Here is a 19,759-nt window from a genome sequence, read left to right as displayed (position 1 = left end):
GTAACTCAGTGGGTCAGGCAGCATCCCAGGAGGACATGCATCGGTGACTTTTTTGGATCGGAACCCTTCTTCAGATTTTGAATAAGTTTCAGAACTTTGAAGAAGTTTTCCTCCCCTCGCCAACGGGGGTTCTGTGGGACCCTCCCTCAATGTACCTCATCTGTGAATCTTGCTGCTCTCAAATGATGTTGCCTGACCTGCCGAGTTTTGTCTTTCCTTGCTAAACCAGCATCATTTCCACTGTGATGAAACCTTTCCCCTGTTTAATGAAACACTAAAATAAATCATGAAAGAGTGATTTTATAAAAAAAAATTAATTGCATCATTTATCAGTAATTACTCTTTCCATCATTCACAGCAATTGATTTCAGCGAAAGGAACACTGGCAAAAAAAGAGGAAAATAGGCAACCTGGCATAATTAAGATGACAAAAACAGTTTTGCAGCAATTGGCAGTTCCTCTTTGAAGGCAAGCTTTGAGTTAAGGCTCTAACTGGCATCCCCAAGGAGGAAATTTTCAGAATAAAAAGCAGAGTTTAATCATGCCCTAGAAATGGGACTGCTCACATTAACTTCCAAAAAAAAAAAAAGTTTTGCTTCTGCAAAGTCCATTGAATCCAAATCATCTACAAAATGGAAGGGAAAGATTGGCTGCGGCTCAATATTTGCAAAAGGGGGTGGAGGTTTGAAGGCTACGCCTCTGTAGAAATCCATGCTTTCAATTGAAGAAATGTTTTGGGGGGCAGTGCCAACATGTTTTCTGAGATCACCATGGGTGGTCCAATGTTCCTGGGTCAAGTCCCTACACTCGTTCTGCAAGGGCCTCTGCTTCCTAAAAAACAAGAAACAAAAGAAAAATAGAAGTTGAATTAAACGGAACAAAACTGGGGTACAGAAACCAAAATAGCTGCGTTCTGAAACCACTTACTCCGCACCAGTTCCTTCAAATAATTTTTGTACATTCTCCCAGAAATAAAATGAGATTCAAAGCTAACATACAGAATAATTGAGAGTTGCTGACCAAATCTCTTTGGATTGCTTTATCTAACATGATTAACTTAGTTTTTGGATCTGGTATGAGAAAAGCGAGGAACATTCTCCGAATGGATATCCCACACAAAGTACAATTTATTATAAGAGTACCAGCATATATTACCACACATCAACTACATTTCTCCAGCCTTAAAGCATCAATTAATGCAGTATCAAATATGTAAAACATTCCATAGGATTTTGCATTCCACACAAATGTCACAATATTACATCAACAGTGTATCACAATTTAAAATTCAACTGCAGAAAGAAACATTAACATTGCGCAGTCAAAGATAATCACATGCAGTTTCTGGAAAATAATAAATAGCAGCGTTTTACTATAACCGAAAGGACAAAGCCATGAGCTACATTCAAGTCATTTCACCACACAATCTTTAGGAAAATTATTAAGTGAATGAGTTAAGTTTATTTACCGTTACACGAAACCTCAAGTTAACACACCGAACATTTGGAAAGGAAAATTAGTGTCGCTACAGGCAAGGGCAGGAAATTCATTGGGTTGAGAAGATAAATGATATGCTCCGCAAGTGTATTAAAGTAAAAGAATCAACATAAATGTGTTTTGGTTTTTTTTTAAAAGAGAGATGCCATAAATATCAAAGTCGTATTTGGTGAGAAACACAGTCAGCCAGACGTGCATGAATTAGATCCCAATGCCTTATTCTGGTAGAGGTGATCCAGTGATGTGATGCAACTTACTGTAAATAGTTAATCTATAATACAGCTTTTAAATGCATTTGGAATTTTAGAAAGGCAGAATGCTTTAGCGATTAGTCAACTTCAAAGCTTAAAATACATGGTCAGATGCCTAGCTATGTTAGAGATACACCACTCACTGAAGCTAGTTATGTTTCAGGCCCACAGCAGCAACGTCAACAGGCATGTCAACTGTTTTGTATTTTTAGTCCGAAGTTTTACATTTCTTGTTACCTTAAACCCTTGCAGATGAAATCACATAAAAGGAAAAATATTTTTTTAAGATTCATCCACTTCCTCCTCATCCTGATTGAGAAACAAGAGAAAATAAGTGACTACATTTCCTGGGACCCAAACAGTAACTAAGAGAAAACATGGTCATCAACATAATTCATGTCATATCTCAAGTGTCTGGCAGAAAATTTATACCATTTTCCTTTCAAAAAGTAATTAAAAAAATCAAAATCATGACAATGCCTTATCCTGAGATATTTAAAATGTGTTCTAAAATTGAAAGGAATTGAAGGATCTTTCAACCTACGCTCTATGCTAAAACTTTCTGTTATTGGAATTTCTGCTTGCACATCATTATTCACTGTCCTTCGCAAAGGTGTACAAATTAAGTCGCATACCTATACAGCACCCAAGTAAATTAAATACATTAAACATCAGTCATTGTTAAGCTTGAGTTCAGAGACTTGCATAAAACTACCTCAGTCACTGGTTCTTCATCTTCCTCGTCCTAAAATGATGTATGAAGGAGGGAGTGGGAAGTAATGAGTGTGTGAGAGAGAAAGAGAGAGGGAGAGAAAAATAGACAAAACTTAAGAAAAGCAAAAATAGGCCATAACATAAATATGGAATAAATAAATAATACCATAATGAGAAAGTGATGGATGAAATTACATATTAAAAGAATAAATGAAGGATGGAAAACTTGGAAACTGAAACCATGTTGTGGAGCAGTGTGATATCTTAAACAACGACTCCAATCTTTTCCATCCCATTCGCCCCACCCATCTCCCTCCGCCACCTCATGGACCCACAGTTCAGATAGTCCTGAACTACTATCTACCTCATTGGAGACCCTCGGACGGCTCAATTGTGATCATGTATTGTCTTTCCGCTGACTGGTTCGCACGCAACAGAAGCTTGTCACTATACCTCGGTGCACGTGACAATAAATAAACTAAACACACCAAAAGGATGTCCACTTTTTAGTCAAAAGAACAAGTTCTCTGTGGGGAGTACTGTAGAAGCTTGGAATCAAATGAAAACTCAGGCCAACCACCAGAGTAGGTCCAAACCTTACCCGAGTCAGATTACATGATTTTTGCTTTCCCTGTATCTAACCCAGAGGCATTTATTACAAACATAGAAAATAGGTGCAGGAGGAGGACATTCGGCCCTTCGAGCCAGCACCACCATTCATTGTGATCATGGCAGATCGTCCCCTATCAATAACCCGTGCCTGCCTTCTCCCCATATCCCTTGACTCCACTAGCCCCTAGAGCTCTATCCAACTCTCTCTTAAATCCATCCAGCGATTTGACCTCCACTGCCCTCTGTGGCAGGGAATTCCATAAATTCACAACTCTCTGGGTGAAAAAGTTTTTTCTCACCTCAGTCTTAAATGACCTCCCCTTTATTCTAAGACTGTGGCCCCTGGTTCTGGACTCGCCCAACATTGGGAACATTTTTCCTGCATCTAGCTAGTTCAGTTATTTTATAATTTTATATGTTTCTATAAGATCCTTCCCCTCATCCTTCTAAACTCCAGTGAATACAAGCCTAGTCTTTTAAATCTTTCCTCATATGATAGTCCCGCCATCCCAGGGATCAATCTCGTGAACCTATGCTGCACTGCCTCAATCACAAGGATGTCCTTCCTCAAATTAGGAGACCAAAACTGTACACAATACTCCAGATGTGGTCTCACCAGAGCCCTATACAGCTGCAGAAGAACCTCTTTACTCCTATACTGAAATCCTCTTGTTATGAAGGCCAACATTCCATTAGCTTTCTTCACTGCCTGCTGTACCTGCACGCCAACTTTCAGTGACCGGTGTACAAGGATGCCCAGGTCTCGCTGTACCTCCCCCTTACCTAACCTAACCCCATTGAGATAATAATCTGCCCCCTTGTTTTTGCCGCCAAAGTGGATAACCTCACATTTATCTATATTATACTGTATCTGCCACGCATCTGCCCACTCACTCAACCTGTCCAGGTCACCCTGCAACCTCCTAACATCCCCTTCACAGTTCACACTGCCATCCAGCTTTGTGTCATCCGTACACTTGCTAGTGTCGCTCCTAATTCCCTCTTCCAAATCATTAATATATATGGTAAACAGTTGCGGCCCCAACACCGAGCCTTGCGGCACTCCATTCGCCACTGCCTGCCATTCTGAAAAGGACCTGTTCACTCCTACTCTTTGCTTCCGGTCTGCCAACCAATGTTCTATCCATGTCAACACCCTACCCCCTACAATGTATTGAATATTGTGCTTGCACTGATACTGCATCATATGACATCAACACCTCAGATAAGCACTCCAGACTGACCCTAGCTCAATGTGTTTGGAACTGAAGAACTTGTACTCTGGATGAAAATCCCAAATTGAAACCGAATTGCATGGCAACATTTCCTGGAATCATCCTATCCCCGATTCAAAAAATGACAGATTACAACTGAAATATTACAATGGAATGGGAACAGCACAAGAATGATTGATGAGATGACAAAAAACGGATGAAGCATGTAACAGATCTACCTCAGTTACAGGGTGTTCTTCTTCATCCTGAAGGAAGAAATGATAATAGGAATAATATTTGAATTATTAGCAATTAATAAGGTGAAATGTTTTGGTTAGTTATGATGGAGAAGGCAATTTTTTAAAGATGTGTAGATGTAATGAGAAGAACTCCAAGGCATTTGCACTCGAGATGCACTCGATGAAACTCACGAATAAGGCATGCTTGAAAATGAAAATTGTTACAGTGGATGTGGATGTGTTAATTTTGATGATAAAATGGTTTCTCAGGACTCAGAATCTAATGATCGAACCTCTGTAACTGGCTCCTCTTCCTCCTTGTCCTAGTAAAATTGATATAATCAAGTTAGAAACAAAACCAGGGAAGATAGAATGTAAGTATACAGCTGTGAAAGAGCTGTATCATGAAAAAGGCAAATTTCACTCTACCATGTACTTCTTACCTACCACTTGTCACCTAGAAGGATTTTCTATGTTCATAGTATATTCTTTAAAAAGTCAGATTCATTCAAGACACTCTAACATTTAAGTTGGCATTGGAGAAGAGTTAATGAACAGAGGTGGAGGAGAGAGAAGCAAGAGGAAGAGACCTTGGTAATTCACAAGACTGGCACAAAGCGTTGGAGTAATGCAGCATCCCGGGAGAAAATAAAATGAACGATGTTTCGGGTCAGGATCCTTCTTCTGACAGTATGATGAAGGGTCCCGACACAAACTGTCGCCCATCCTTTTTCACCAGGGATGCTGTCTGACACGTTAAGTTACTCCAGCACTTTGTGCTTATCTTTGGTATAAACCAGCATCTGCAGTTCCTTGTTTCTACCATGGTAATTCCAGTGTGTGAAACGGGAAACAGTGCAATCTAAGTTAAATAAATTATAGATGAGGAACAAAAAGAAAAAGTTTCCCCAATTTCAATCCCAGTAAATGTTTTTTTTTTATTGCAAGTTCTTCCCCATTACATTTCCTTTAATCAACTGAACCATAGCAAAAATGTAAATGGTCAGAGATAGGTTGAATAAGTTAGGTCTTTATTCTCTGGAGCGCAGAAGGTTAAGGGGGGACTTGATAGAGGTCTTTAAAATTATGAGAGGGATAGACAGAGTTGATGTGGACAAGCTTTTCCCTTTGAGAATAGGGAAGATTCAAACAAGAGGACATGACTTCAGAATTAAGGGACAGAAGTTAGGGGTAACACGAGGGGGAATTTCTTTACTCAGAGAGTGGTAGCGGTGTGGAATGAGCTTCCAGTGGAAGTGGTGGTGGCAGGTTCGTTGGTATCATTTAAAAATAAATTGGATAGGCATATGGATGAGAAGGGAATGGAGGGTTATGGTATGAGTGCAGGCAGGTGGGACTAAGGGAAGAAAGTTGTTCGGCACGGACTTGTAGGGCCGAGATGGCCTGTTTCCGTGCTGTAATTGTTATATGGTTATATGGTCCACAAAACTAAAATAACCTAACCTGTGTCCGAAGGTGCTCTGCTGTCTTCGTGGTGTAAAATCAGGGGATAGTCAGGGAAGCTGGAGGAAAGGGGAGATGCACACAAACTCGCACCCCCTTCATCCCCTCCAATGAATCAAATAGTAAATGACAGCATCATCGCTTGTCACTGATCACATGCACAAGCTGCTAATATAACCCATCCCATGCAAAGTGTTGTGCAAATATTTCTTGTGGCGAATTGGTCAAACTATGGAATGCAATTCTAAACAAAGCAAGTTAACTCAATAAGCTGCAAGATACCGAGAGGTGTAGAGACGCATATCTACAAATGACCCGAGCTTGCAGAACAGTTAAGGACACATATACAAGTTTTAGATATAGCCATGTGACTGAATACAATAGCAGGGAAATAATACCAGAACAGTATAAAACTAGTTAGGACCCAGTTACAGCACCGCGTACTGTTTTGGTCACCCCACTAGATAAAGAAGGTATGATAACTAGAGTGGAGCATAGATCTTGCCCAAAACCGAGCATTTTACATACAAGGAAAACCTAAAGTTGTTTTCTTTGGGAATGGGATAACTAGCTGATTTAATCAGAAGGCTATGGGTGATCCTGTTAAAAGATCCATTTCCTAAAGTGCTAAAGTTAATAAACAAGTATTCTGCCACCTTTAAAGCCATAAAACCTAAAATGGATGGTCACCTCTCCCAGCTATCAATTCCTTTTTTTACTTTTTCTTTCTAAAACTCTTGACAGATTCCAACCCTGTCCACACACACACAACCACACACCTGTCCAAAAAATGGCTGCCTTCTTGAAGTAGTACTTGAAAAAAAAAAAAGAGTTTGATATGCCAGTACCTGCATTCTGCCAATTTGCTTGTGATAATACTGCTGAATGAATGAAATTTTCCAACTGATGTTTAAAATGCCACATCCTACTCCTCAATATTAAAATAATTTCACCACCATCCCATTTCTCCGATGATCTGACCTATGTGTTTGATGCTAAATCCACGAGCCTTCCAAGCTCCTACCTCATGGCTCTCTCATCTTCCCTTTACAGGAACTATGTCCATTCTGGCCAGCAGCGGGTATCTTTCATCTTGAGCTGTTTGCACTGCCTAGCAAGTAAAATTCTGACTTGGGGAAAATAAATTGGATTTTTGTCATCTTCCGATCAAGCTACGTTTTAATCTCCAAACTCCTTCAGTCCTCCAATCATTGCCATCTGTGCTTCCTGCTTCCCCATCGCCTTGTTTCTTTGGGACTGCTCCACATATCAATGCTCCTGATATGCTCCTGCTCCTGCCACCTTTAAAGCCATGAAACCTTTATGGTCACTGGTCCTAGCACTCCCATAACCAATTCCTTTTTTAACTCTTCCCTGGAAAGTTGCAGACAATGATCATCACATATTTGCTGTCATTGCATTGCTACTGTAGAACATGCAATATAGACTAGATACCTCTTTTTCCACAGGTTCACCATCAGGAGGAGACTCCTTAGTGGAAGAAATTGGAAAGGATAAATTAAAATGGAAGGCATTTATTTTTAATACAACCTCAATAACACGTGTTTCCAAAATGTATCAAAAGGTTAGAAGTGCATATGATTAGTTGAGATGAATATGAGATACAATCGAGATCAACATGTTAGATTGTGCTTAGTGTTGCTCATGATTAAAATGGCAGAGACCTCAGATTGTAAAAGCACTTTACAAAATCTGACAAAGCAAACGATATATCTTAATGCAGCAAAAACCTTCAAACTGCAACGATAATTTAATATTGACATCAGCAACTCTGATTGGAAAGTCTTGATTCACAAAGTACTGAAACACATCCTTTGGTCCGAGTTCATGCCAACCAACTATGTAGCTGCAACATCACGAGAAGGAGTTTCTTTAGTCAGAGGGTGGTGATTCTGTGGAATTCATTGCCACAGACTGTTGTACAGGCCAGGCCAATGGATATTATTAAGACAGAGATTGACAGATTCTTGATTAGTAAGGGTGCCAGGGGTTATGGGGGTGAAGGTAGGAGAATGGGCATGAGAGGGAAAGATAGATCAGCCATGATTGATGGCACAGTAGACTTGATGGGCTGAATGGCATTATTCCACTACTAGAACTTATGAACATATGAGCAATAAACCAATTCCATACCATCAGGTACCAATTTACACCAAAGATAGACAAGGTGCTGGAGTAGCTCAGCGGGTCAGACAGGAACTCGGGAGAAAAAAGGATAGGTGACGTTTAGTGTCGGGAACTTCTTCAGAATAATTTACAGACTATCCATTTACACCAATTCCATGTTTAAGAAAGAACTGCAGATGCTGGTAAATCGAAGGTAGACACAAAATGCTGGGGAAACTCAGCGGGTGAGGTAGCATCTATGGAGAGAAGGAATTGCCGACGTTTCGGGTCGAGACCCTTATTTAGACTGCTGTCAGGGGAGGGGGCGGGACAAGGAAATAATGTAGGCGGAGACAGTAAGATTAGTGGAAGAACTGGGAAGGGGGAGGAGCAAGAAAGCAAGGGCTGCCTGAAGTTAGAGAAGTTAACGTTTCTCTCTCCATCCCCTCCCCCTTCCCAATTCTCCCACTAGTCTTACTGTCTCCGCCTACATTCTTTTTTGTCCCGCCCCCTCCCCTGACATCAGTCTGAAGAAGGGTCTCAACCCGAAACGTCGCCAATTCCTTCTCTCCATAGATACTGCCTCACCCGCTGAGTTACGCCAGCATTTTGTGTCTACACCAAATCCATTGTATTTTCATTATATTCCTGTAATCATTAGTTTGCATGTAGATAAACAAATCAATATAATTCTGGCATACAATGCAATGAGGGTTGGTGGAGGGGGGGTGTGAACAATGGGGCTAAGACTCAATAAACACCCTCTGCAGAGTGCACAAGATGAAAGCATTTGCTATATAGGAACAGAACCTGACTCATTTGTCCCAGAAGGCTGCACTGTTGCTCAATGATTGATCTGTTATTTAAAACCTCAATTTCCCCATATCCACTCACAATTTAACAGGAACAAAAATGTATGAAAGGCTCAATGACAGTTGACCTTGCATCAAATATCATTTGCAGACATTTTGCAAATGTACACTTCCCCTTGTACATGGAACTGCTCCCTTTCCCCAGCCTACTCTGGACTCCAACCAGTGGATACTCCCCAGTTCATGCAAGAGAACACGTCTGCATGCATGACCAGTGAGACACTGTTATTCATACCTGGGATGATTATTAGCAACTAATAGAAGTCTATGACAATACCAAGCAATGTTCAGTATTTGACGAAAATCTTAAACCACCTTCCCTTTTTTTAAAAATTCAATTCGATATTTCAAAATGTTTCAGTGTTATCAAAGCCCACTATTAACACCCTTAAGCCACCTTTAAGTAAAAACTTAACCGAACCAACCACGTAAATTGTGTTGATACAAGCTTAAAGGGTAGTTATCTTGAAAAGTATGAATTACCACCCTACTTTCACAATCCTTCCACTGCAGAGGAAAAATGTACCATAATTACTAGAAATACTGCTATTTGCAGGTTCATAACTTATAGGAGCTGAATAAGGCCATTCGGCCCATCGTCTACTCCATCATTCAATCGTGGCTGATCTATTTATCCCTCTCAACCCCAATCTGCTGCCTTCTCCCCATAACCCTGACACCTACACAACATATAGATAAGAATTTGCCGATCCCTGCCTTAAAAATATCCATTGACTTGGCCTCCGCAGCAGTCTGTGGTAATGAATTAGATACAGACTGGCCACCTTCATGGTTGGGGAAGGAATATACCCAAATGCTGGATTATTCCGTTTCCCACTTTCTCCATTCATCATGTCCCCCATCTAACCCAGTGTGGAGTAACTTAATTCAATTAGGTAGTTAGCAATGAAGATGAATATGAGAAGGTTATTAAGTGATTATTAGACATGTAATTTCTTGATCAATGTCAAATTAAATTAAATTTGACTTGAGTTAGTAATTAAACTGGTGGTTAAGGCACAAAAATAATAAGAGGAATGTTTACAGGTTTGCGAGATTCTCCCTCAGCATCTTCTAGATCAACCATTTGGTGAGGAGGCTCCTCATCCTTTGCAGTTTTGTTCTCACCAATGTTTTCCTGCACACAGCAACATCAATATTTGAAGGAAAACAAAGCAAATACATTTTTCTTCACAAAATCCACGAATTCTAGAGGTTCTGACAAAAGGTGAAAGTTTACGGATGCTGTAAATTAAAACAAAGGGCATACACACTTGTTAGCATCGGTGGAGAGGAGACATGAGTGGGAGTCATCAGTACTGAAATAATATTCAATGAACTGCACAAAGGAGAAAGTTTTAAAGAATGATGAAACTGGACATGCGTGAATGCAAGACAGGCAAGAGAGAGATTAGCACAATGTTGTTTCTTCCTGTGATCTAAGAAAGAAGGAAAAACCTAAGCCTGTCATCTTCTGCTATAAGTTCTATTGACTGTTTATCTATTTTGATAGAACATCACATTGTTTGATGTCTGCACAATGTGAAAGTTGAATGCCGAGTTCTCCAGTGTATTTGTTTTCTCCCTCCAAGATACAAACCAGTTTTATAAGAAAAGAAAAACAAATTCTACCGGAATTGACATTTAGCATTAAATCAGCCAAAACTGTTATTAATTGTCATGGGCTACAAGTTAATGGCATAACTAATAACACCATTGTCGGATTATGTATTTTTATTTACATAAAACATAAGGTTGAAAAATTAATGTAGCAACTGATGGTATGAATCTTCACAATGTGCTCCTGAAAGTAAAATACTACCAAAAATACATTGTCTGATGGTGCTGACAATGATTTTTAAAAGTGAAAAATACCCTGCATAAACTTGGAAAACCATGTAATATCCTTCCACTAATTAAATAGTTTGTTGACTTAAGTGTACAGCATTTAGTTATAACGACAAACTGTTTCTTACAAGCTTCTTATTACTCCAAGCAACTTTCTCTTTGAAAGTTAATTGTGTTAAAAAATATATTGCTCATTTGCTAGATATCAGTTATTCATATTAAGAACTCTCACATCACTTCTATCCACACACACACACACACACACATTATTGTTAAAAATGATAATGCATATACACAAAAAAACCATGCTATATAAGTACACCCAGAGCTATACAGGCAAATATATAATTACATTTATATCTGTTGACTGTTCATAGTGATTATGCAACATTTCATTATTTTCTCCAAGCTGATCTTCGCTGGCTCTACGCAAGTGCTGTGCATTGGCATACCAAAGAAAGAAATGGCGGTGAGGGAAGAGTTGCGCCATGCCAATATGTTGCAAAGAACGACAAAGACAACATTATTGAGCGATCATTTCTTTTTGTTAATCAAACCAATTTTTTTTTATTTTATTTTATTTATTTTTTTTAATGCATTTTGGCATCTTTCCAGTTTTTACAAATACCTGCTATGAGAATAATTAGATTCTACTGGGTTCCATTGATACATCTAGATTTTCTGTGGCCTGGTGTTTTGACTAAAGTCAATCACTTCCAGATTTGAAGAAACAAATCCTTCCCTAGTTTCTCAGTTACATAACAAACATAAGATCCAGATATTTTCAAAGTATTTCCAACACAGAAACAAGTTATTTGGCCCCAAGCTACTGTTGCTAATTATCCTCTGAGCCGTAAATGCAACATCACCCAACTGTTCTATCACAACACACTTTTATTGTGACATTTTAATCCTTCCTTTGACAACCTGAATTCCAAGGCTATCAAATGCTTTGGTTTCAAGTTCCGTTGCCCCAATCCATTTTCATGCGCTCTGTTCTAACTTTCCTACATTTAATTTTATCTTTCTTTTCATTCCCATCGTGTGTTATCGATTTCAATGCTGCCAAGCCTTTCAGAATCTTAAGTACTCTATCAAATCTCTAGGATAAAGGGAGAAATCTCAGACCACAGTGCTTCATCTTAGTTCCGTTTTCCGTTAATAACCCAAAAAAATGACAAAGGTGACAATTTACCCCATCATATCAAAAAGGGCATTTCAGCCTTTCAAAAAGCAGTCCATTAGTTGTAATTCATTGAAAGATAGCCAAGGTCATGAATGGGCCAATAAATGCAAGCCTCCAATTCTCATAATTGAGCAACTAATTTTTTTTTTTAATCTTCACTTCTCTAAAGAAAACCATCCCAGTCTTTACATTCTCTCCACATAAATGAAATTCCCTACACTTACAGTCACGCTGATAAAATCTTCCCTGTAATTTCCTGTAATGCAGTGTACAGAAAGGGACACAAGTTACTGGTCGAGGCCCAGTCATTTGCAAAATAATTTTCTTAAATCTGTTGATATCACAATTTGTAGCATTCCTTGCCTGACCAAAGATTTGATCTGCCTTTTAAGTAACTTTATCAACAGGCCAAAACTTGTTGGCATGCGTTTGCCATCTGCAATCACCACCCACTGCAATGATCCTACTCTCTGGAGAGAAGGGATCTCTTGGTGACTCAAAGTATCCTAAATTACAGTTGCAAGTAAATAGCATAATGGAGTAAGTCGTCTCCCCCCCCCCCCCCCCGGATACCTGCCTAATAGCTTTGATATGGACACATGGAACTGCAGATGGATTTGATAGTTGGCAAAGATTATCCCATTTAAATAATTTAATTTGCAATGCTTTCTGAATATCAGAGGCACTTAAATGCAGAGAATAAAATAACTCATTAAAAGCAAATCAATAAAGGAACGCTCAAGTTCTAACGTTGCAGAATCCAAGAACAATTTTTCCAATGCTAATGATTGGGAATCTCAGGACTGAGGCTAATCTCTCAAATGTCGACAGATGCGCTATAATATTCTGACAGGACGCATCATAGTCTGGTATGACAACTGTTTGCTTCTGGACCGTGTAAACCTGCAGAGAATGGCGAACACTGTCCAGTCCATCATAGGAGTGTCACTTCCTTCCTTCAGTCTATCTTCACAGTGCATTGTATCAGGAAAGCTGGAAGTATTGACAAGAGTGCCTGTCGAATTGGTCATTCTCCTTTCTTCCTTCTATTTTCCAGAAGGTACAGGAGTTTGAAAGCTCGGACGTCTCAACTTTCTCCACTCATATAACAATCACCTTTGTCACACCCATTCCCAAAGGTGCTGCCCTGTACCCTTACCTCTACTTCTGGCTATTCCATTATTCTACATGAATAATTTTTTGCACTTTGCATTGCACCACAACTTTGCATCATTTTGCTGTTTCGCACTACTCATTGTATTTATCATTATTATATGTATCCTATTTACTCAGTGAGCATTGTCTGAACAAGGAATTTCATTGCATCCCAGTCGTATACAACAATAAACTAATCTGTATCTCTAACATCTGGCTCCCTGGGGAAACCCAAATGAAAGCATAGTTCTCAGTAAAAAGTTGAAGCTTTTGGATTTGACTACACATGCACACAAGGGGCAGAGTTGAGAACATTTATCTGCAAAAATCAGGACATTGCAAGTAGTTGCAATCCGAAATTGAGTGCATTTTTTGAACTCAGTTCTCCAGCAAACCCCTTATTTTACCAACACCTATATATAGTTTTTTTATTCCTATTTTTAACTACAGCACCATTCAATCAATCTACATGCTCTCTCATACGGTGATTTTCGCAATTGGAAATACAGCGATTCTCTGGGGGTCCAGGTAGAGATGGGTGATAATGTCACACACCCAATAATCTCCGTATTTTTAAATCCTACATCAACCCGAGCTTGGAAAAGCAAAGCAACATCAATGCAAAACTAGACAATGAAAAAAATAAACATCTGGCAGCTTGTGCTCTCAGTGAGACCTCAAATTAAACTACACACAAGAATATTATATATCCATTACAATTAATAATATGGGTCTAAGTATGGCCTTGGTAAGCAAACATTTGCTTGTGAAAGCCAGAAATTAATAGGGCTGCAATATTGCGTCAGATGGATGAATACACAGTTAAAATAAACATCACAAGCACATTACAAAGCTTCCATTTTGGTGGGTTAAGGTCATCTGAGAGATAAATATTTGCCAGCCAAGCACTATGCAGCTTCGAAATAGAACTCTAACCAGTGATATGTAGTACATGCATCAAAACTAACCAGGTTCACTGACAGCCGGATAAGTTAGTTCGAGTGCAAACCACAACCAAACAAAAAGGATAAGGAAATATAATGTTTAATTACAAGGATTTCTTTATTTTCTGGAATTTCACCATTCTGGATGATTGCAGCCTGATGAGCTTCCTGGACCAGAGAAAAACCAAACACAAGAAACCGAAGGTTATACATTTGCTAACTGTTATTAGACAAAGAGAAAATCAAGAACAGGGAAAACTGAAAACTCAGTAAGTTCTTGAGTGTGTTGGTCCTCAGTCATTGAAGATGGATTTAGGTTGTCACAGCATCAGCAAGATTCAGAATTTTGACGTGACCATTCAGTCCTTAAATTGGACTAATTCTAAAACATTTAGGACTACAGGAAAAACATACGTACAGTACAAACAATCTATAATAACAGGATATCTAAATTTTTTTTAATAAATATTTTTATTAGAAGCATATACAGTTAGTTAACAAGATCGAGCTAATTTCAAAAGGTAAACAATCTTCCTTTTCCATCTTTAACCAATCTGGTTGTTGATCCATATCTTCCAACCAGAAGTTCATATTTTTAATATTAACTGCCCAAACATAAAATTAAAAAATTGGTAAAACTAATCCTCTATTCATCTTTGATTTACATAAATGTTTTTTACTTATTCTATGGTTCTTATAATCCCAAATAAATCTAAATCTGGGCAGCAAGTTGCAGCTGTGTTTGAAATATAATGTCCAAGGCAAAATGCAAAAAAGTCTAAAGGTAAAGGATTCATTTATGTATATTGCACAGATTATTAACAAAACATTATTTAAAAGTATTAACAGCAGTATACAATGCAAAATAAAAATAGAGCGCAACATTTGCTCCTGTTCAAATGCCCTCTAATTCTGAATTAGCAGCAATATGCAGTGCAAGGTAGAAATAGAACGCAATTTTTACTCCTGGATCTTTGCTCATATGCAGAACAGACTAAAAAGATAGAAAAGATTAATTTCTCCAAATGGCAAATGAACAGTTGAAGACAATGCCAAACTCATTGCAAAGTCACGGTGAATCTTCAGTGTGAAAACTAACCTCACTCAGAGATTGTACAAATAGTTAGAGTTAAAAATAGGGGGAAAGTGTGGTGCAGGGAAGCCTTCTCTTCTGAGCTGAGAGCTACAGAAAGCTTCTTCCAAAAGTAATTGATGCTGACACTGGTCTAAATATAGTACGCGGTTCCCTTTTCCATTCTCACATCCCATGTAAAAATTGAGACTGCGCAAGAGGTTGAGAGGAAAATTTTCAACAACAAAATTGACAAAAGTCTGCAGAGAGATAGAAAGTGCTGGAGTAACTCAGCAGGTCAGGCGGCTGGAGAAAAGGAACAGGTGACGTTTCGGGTCAGAACCCTTCTTCAGTTTACATGAGGCTGTGTTTTTTTCTTAGAATAAATTGGATTTGCAATTCTTACAGCAAAGTAAAAGGAAGCTAATTCGAGACCTGCTCATCACTCATCTGTCAGTTTATTCTGGATCTGACAAATGGCAGATGTTTGTTTGCCTTTTCATTTCACCTGTTCTAGCCCATCCCAGGGGTCAACTTTCATTACTCACTAACCTGGGAAATTAATTCCCCAGCTGGAAAGGGTAGAACACACTAATGATATGCATTACATCAACAATAAGTTTATACATGTCAGTCTGGAGTATGCACAAGGTTTTTTTTTTGTTTTTTTTAAACAAAAAAAATCAGCCAAACCAGTGCAAGGGATTATAGAACATTAAATGTACTTGGGTTTACACACACTGTTTTGGCTCGTTTACAAAACATTACACTGGGTCCAATCCTGCTCAACAATCTAGGCAGGTCAATAAGATTAAAGTAATCATGTGTAGGGTATTTGTGGAATGAACCCATAAGTGTACTTTGATAAATTAAACAGGTTCTTTTGGATGCAATGATACCAGATTTGAAGTTACAGTTCTGCATTGATGCACCAAAATGGATTAAACATATGAAGTTAAAATTATGAATAAATAATACCCAGAATTTAATGCAGTTTTCAAATCAAATGACTTATAGCAATGTATAAGCATGTGCAACCTCAAGTGAATCATGACTGTTAATGCTCACAAACCATTGATTTATGATCATTGCCACATTATTTTCAGCTTTCAACTGTGAATGGAAAAATCATCATTTCTTACAATGGTCTATCCTGAAGGCCCAAACTGTCATCTTTAATGTTTCAAACTGTTACCTTTCATGCACTGCAGGTTTAATTAAAGTTTGTAGATCTGACACAGAATGTTATTGTAAAAGACTAAGTCTCCACAACAACTGTGGTCCAACACCGCTGAATGCCCTTAAGGTTCCAACTACTTATCCCCAACTATTCAGCTCATCCTCATTTGTACGTAGTCAATTCCAGATGCCCTGAATGATCCAAACAGCCAATGCTCCACTGAGCAATGTCCCTTGACAGTTTATTCACAAGTTCACTGTCACAGTCATTCTGATGAAAAAAATCACATCAACCTTTCCATCATCTCTCCAAACTCACATCATGGCAGCAAACTGCTGGCATGTTACAGGCAAACCCGTAACTTCTCCTATTGAATGTAAAACAAAGTGAATTGCTGCTTCCTGGAAAAGAATTGTGTACCGTTTCATTCCTGTCCTGTACATTCACAGGACTACTTTTTGAAAGACAATCGTTGCTTTGATGTTAAAACATTAGGCAATTTGTACACAGTGCTCCTACAAACAGCACCATAACATTTTATCAGTGAAGTTGAGCCAAAGATATACATTAGTCAAAATATTAGGAAAGGCACCTTTCTTCAAATCAGTGCCATGAAATATTTTTCACCCAATTGAGAAAAAGAAAGTACAGCCTTTTAATTTTTACTGTCTTGCAGAATGTGTAATTTAGGTATATGTTATTGTGTGTTATTTGAGTCTATGTGCATGTGATGCTGCCGCAAGCAGGATTTTCAATGTACCTGTACCTAACTATACTTGTGCATATGATTATAAACTCAATTTGATTTGTTAACTTTGTCATTTTGTCCCTGATCACAGTTGGAATACTGGAACTTCCTACACATGCCAATTGTATGAATAACTACGCATCATGCTGCAATTGAATTAAAAAGCTGGACTCCAAGATAAACATGGACCATCACTAAATGTAAACAGAAAAGATTGGCTTTCTGCAAGATAGCATCCAGATAATATTCATTATATAATCAAATGAGTACTTTGAGTGTTAAAGTGCTAGGAATACTCAAGCCCATGAAAGGTGCTAACCCAAAAGCAATTCTTTTTTATCTTTTAGATGTGAGAAAAATAATTTCCAACCTTGCATACCAAATACTTATGAGAATGGTCAAAGTAAATTGACAATCGGATTTGCCTTTGAACTGGTAGAAGCTCAAATTTCATTTCCATCAATTCAGATGTGTGTTTCAGGGATAACTCTTCCCTATAACTAAAGGTGGTATGAAAATAGCTGTGAATTTTTAATTAGGTAATTTTTCTCTCTGGAAGCACCCATTTTTAGACTGCACCTGATAAGCAAATTATTTTTTCATATAATTTTAAACAACAAACGGATGAAAATGCAGGAAAATACCTTTGAACCAGGAGGTGGCGTCAGACCAAGAAATGCATAAACTCCATTATCCTCTTTGGCATTGAAGAAACTCTCAAAGTCCTATGGTGGTAAAAAAATAAATGAAATATGTAAGTTGGCTTTTAATTAACATTGCAAATGGCAATGCAGAAGTCATTATAATGAGATCAGACTTAAAAGGCCCTGAAGTATTTAAATATAAAATAGGCTTAAAAGGAGATATCCCTCAACATCCTCATCCTTCTCGACCCGAGTGTGGCCTTCGATACCGTGAATCATAACATCCTGCTTACCAGACTTAAAGACCTTGGCATTGAAGGTTCTGCACTCAACTGGCTCCGTTCCTACCTTTCCAACCGATCCCACTTCATCTCTCTCCATAACCACACCTCTGCTACAGCCACTGTCACTCAAGGCGTTCCCCAAGGCTCTGTTCTCGGTCCCCTATTCTTCATCATCTACATCCTCCCCTTTGGTCATATACTCCGTCACTTCAAACTGGACTTCCATTGCTATGCTGATGACACCCAGATCTATCTCAGCACCAAGTCCCCCCACCACCCCCCTCTCTCCCATATCAACTCCTGCCTGTCGGCCATCAAATCTTGGATGCAACTCAACTTCCTTAAATGAAACAGTAACAGAACAGAATTTCTCCTCATTGGCTCCAAATCAACACTTACCAAAATTAACAACCCCACTCTCACTATTGACGGCACCACTGTCTCCCCATCTCCTCAGGCCCGCAACCTTGGCGTGATCTTTGACTCAACCCTCTCCCTTGAGCCTCACATCCACCATGTCATTAAAACCTCCTTCTTTCATCTCCGCAACATTGCCAAACTCAGACCCTCTCTCACACCTCCCGCTGCTGAAAGACTCATCCATGCCTTCATCTCCTCCTGACTGGACTACTGTAACTCTCTTCTCTTTGGCATCAATTCCAGCAACATCAACCGACTCCAACTGGTCCAGAATGCAGCCGCCCGACTCATTACCCACACCAAATCCTGGCACCACATCACCCCAGTCCTCAAAGAACTTCACTGGCTTCCCATTTCCCACCGGATCATCTACAAAATCCTGGTCCTCACCTACAAAGCCCTCAACCACTTGCCCCCCCCATATCTCACTGACTTCCTCTCCCCCTACCAACCCTCACGGTCCCTCAGATCCATTTCAGCCGGTCTCCTCTCCATTTTGAAATCCAACCTCTGCACTTTTGGAGACAGAGCCTTCTCCAGGGCAGCTCCCAGGCTCTGGAACTCCCTCCCACAATTGATCCGAACTTCTGAGTCCCTCACCATCTTCCAGTCCCGCCTCAAGACCCATCTCTTCACCTCTGCATACCCTTAGTCCCATGTCCCCCTCCCCTTTGCATCTCTGTCTTACTGCTCTATTTTGTTTTGTTCTTGACTCACCATGTAAAGCGACTTTGAGTCCTTGAAAAGCGCTATACAAATAAAATGTATTATTATTATTATTATATTATTCAAGTTTTAAGAGAATTTTGTTTACTTTGCTTCCTCTGGGTAATACCCAATACAAAAGAATAGTGAAAGACTTGGATAGAGTGGATGTGGAGAGGATGTTTCCACTAATGGGAGAGTCTAGGACTAGAGGTCATAGAATCAGAATTAAAAGATGATCTTTTAGGAAGGAGATGAGGAGGATTTTTTTTAGTCAGAGGATGGTGAATCTGTGGAATTCTTTGACACAGAAGGCTGTGAAGGCAAAGTCAGTGGATGTATTTAAGGCAGAGATAGATAGATTCTTGATTTGTATGGGTGTCAGAGGTTATGGGGAGAAGGCAGGAGAATGGTGTTGGGAGGGAGAGATAGATCAGCCATGATTGAATGGCAGAGTAGACATGATGGGCCGAATGGCCTAATTGTACTCCTATCACTTATGATCTTACAGTACAGATAAAAGTACAGAGACAAATAATTAAGATGGACACAAAGTGCAGGAGTAACTCAGCGGGTTAGGCAG

At 39.1% G+C, this 19,759-nt stretch overlaps 1 protein-coding gene across 5 annotated transcripts in view; it reads right to left on the bottom strand.

The window, feature by feature from the left end:
* Nucleotides 1-280: 280 nt before the first annotated feature.
* Nucleotides 281-19,759, bottom strand: part of LOC129703009 (adapter SH3BGRL-like) — a 49,821-nt gene continuing 30,342 nt past the window's right edge. Inside the window, exons 3-12 of one of the 5 annotated variants that reach the window (XM_055645170.1) lie at nucleotides 17,768-17,848; nucleotides 14,232-14,291; nucleotides 11,191-11,274; nucleotides 10,036-10,128; nucleotides 7,447-7,482; nucleotides 4,821-4,850; nucleotides 4,528-4,554; nucleotides 2,464-2,493; nucleotides 1,986-2,057; nucleotides 281-831 (exon numbers count right to left, since the gene is read on the bottom strand). In XM_055645170.1, the coding sequence (XP_055501145.1) occupies nucleotides 2,031-2,057; nucleotides 2,464-2,493; nucleotides 4,528-4,554; nucleotides 4,821-4,850; nucleotides 7,447-7,482; nucleotides 10,036-10,128; nucleotides 11,191-11,274; nucleotides 14,232-14,291; nucleotides 17,768-17,848 (468 nt within the window). In that variant the 3' untranslated portion in view covers nucleotides 281-831; nucleotides 1,986-2,030. The remainder of the gene's footprint in view (nucleotides 832-1,985; nucleotides 2,058-2,463; nucleotides 2,494-4,527; nucleotides 4,555-4,820; nucleotides 4,851-7,446; nucleotides 7,483-10,035; nucleotides 10,129-11,190; nucleotides 11,275-14,231; nucleotides 14,292-17,767; nucleotides 17,849-19,759) is intronic. The other 4 variants (XM_055645171.1, XM_055645173.1, XM_055645172.1 and 1 more) reach the window with 4 other exon arrangements.

The sequence above is a fragment of the Leucoraja erinacea genome, chromosome 13 (genome assembly GCF_028641065.1).
Source record: "Leucoraja erinacea ecotype New England chromosome 13, Leri_hhj_1, whole genome shotgun sequence".
Taxonomy (NCBI): domain Eukaryota; kingdom Metazoa; phylum Chordata; class Chondrichthyes; order Rajiformes; family Rajidae; genus Leucoraja; species Leucoraja erinaceus.
This window is presented reverse-complemented; position numbering and strand designations above follow the sequence as displayed.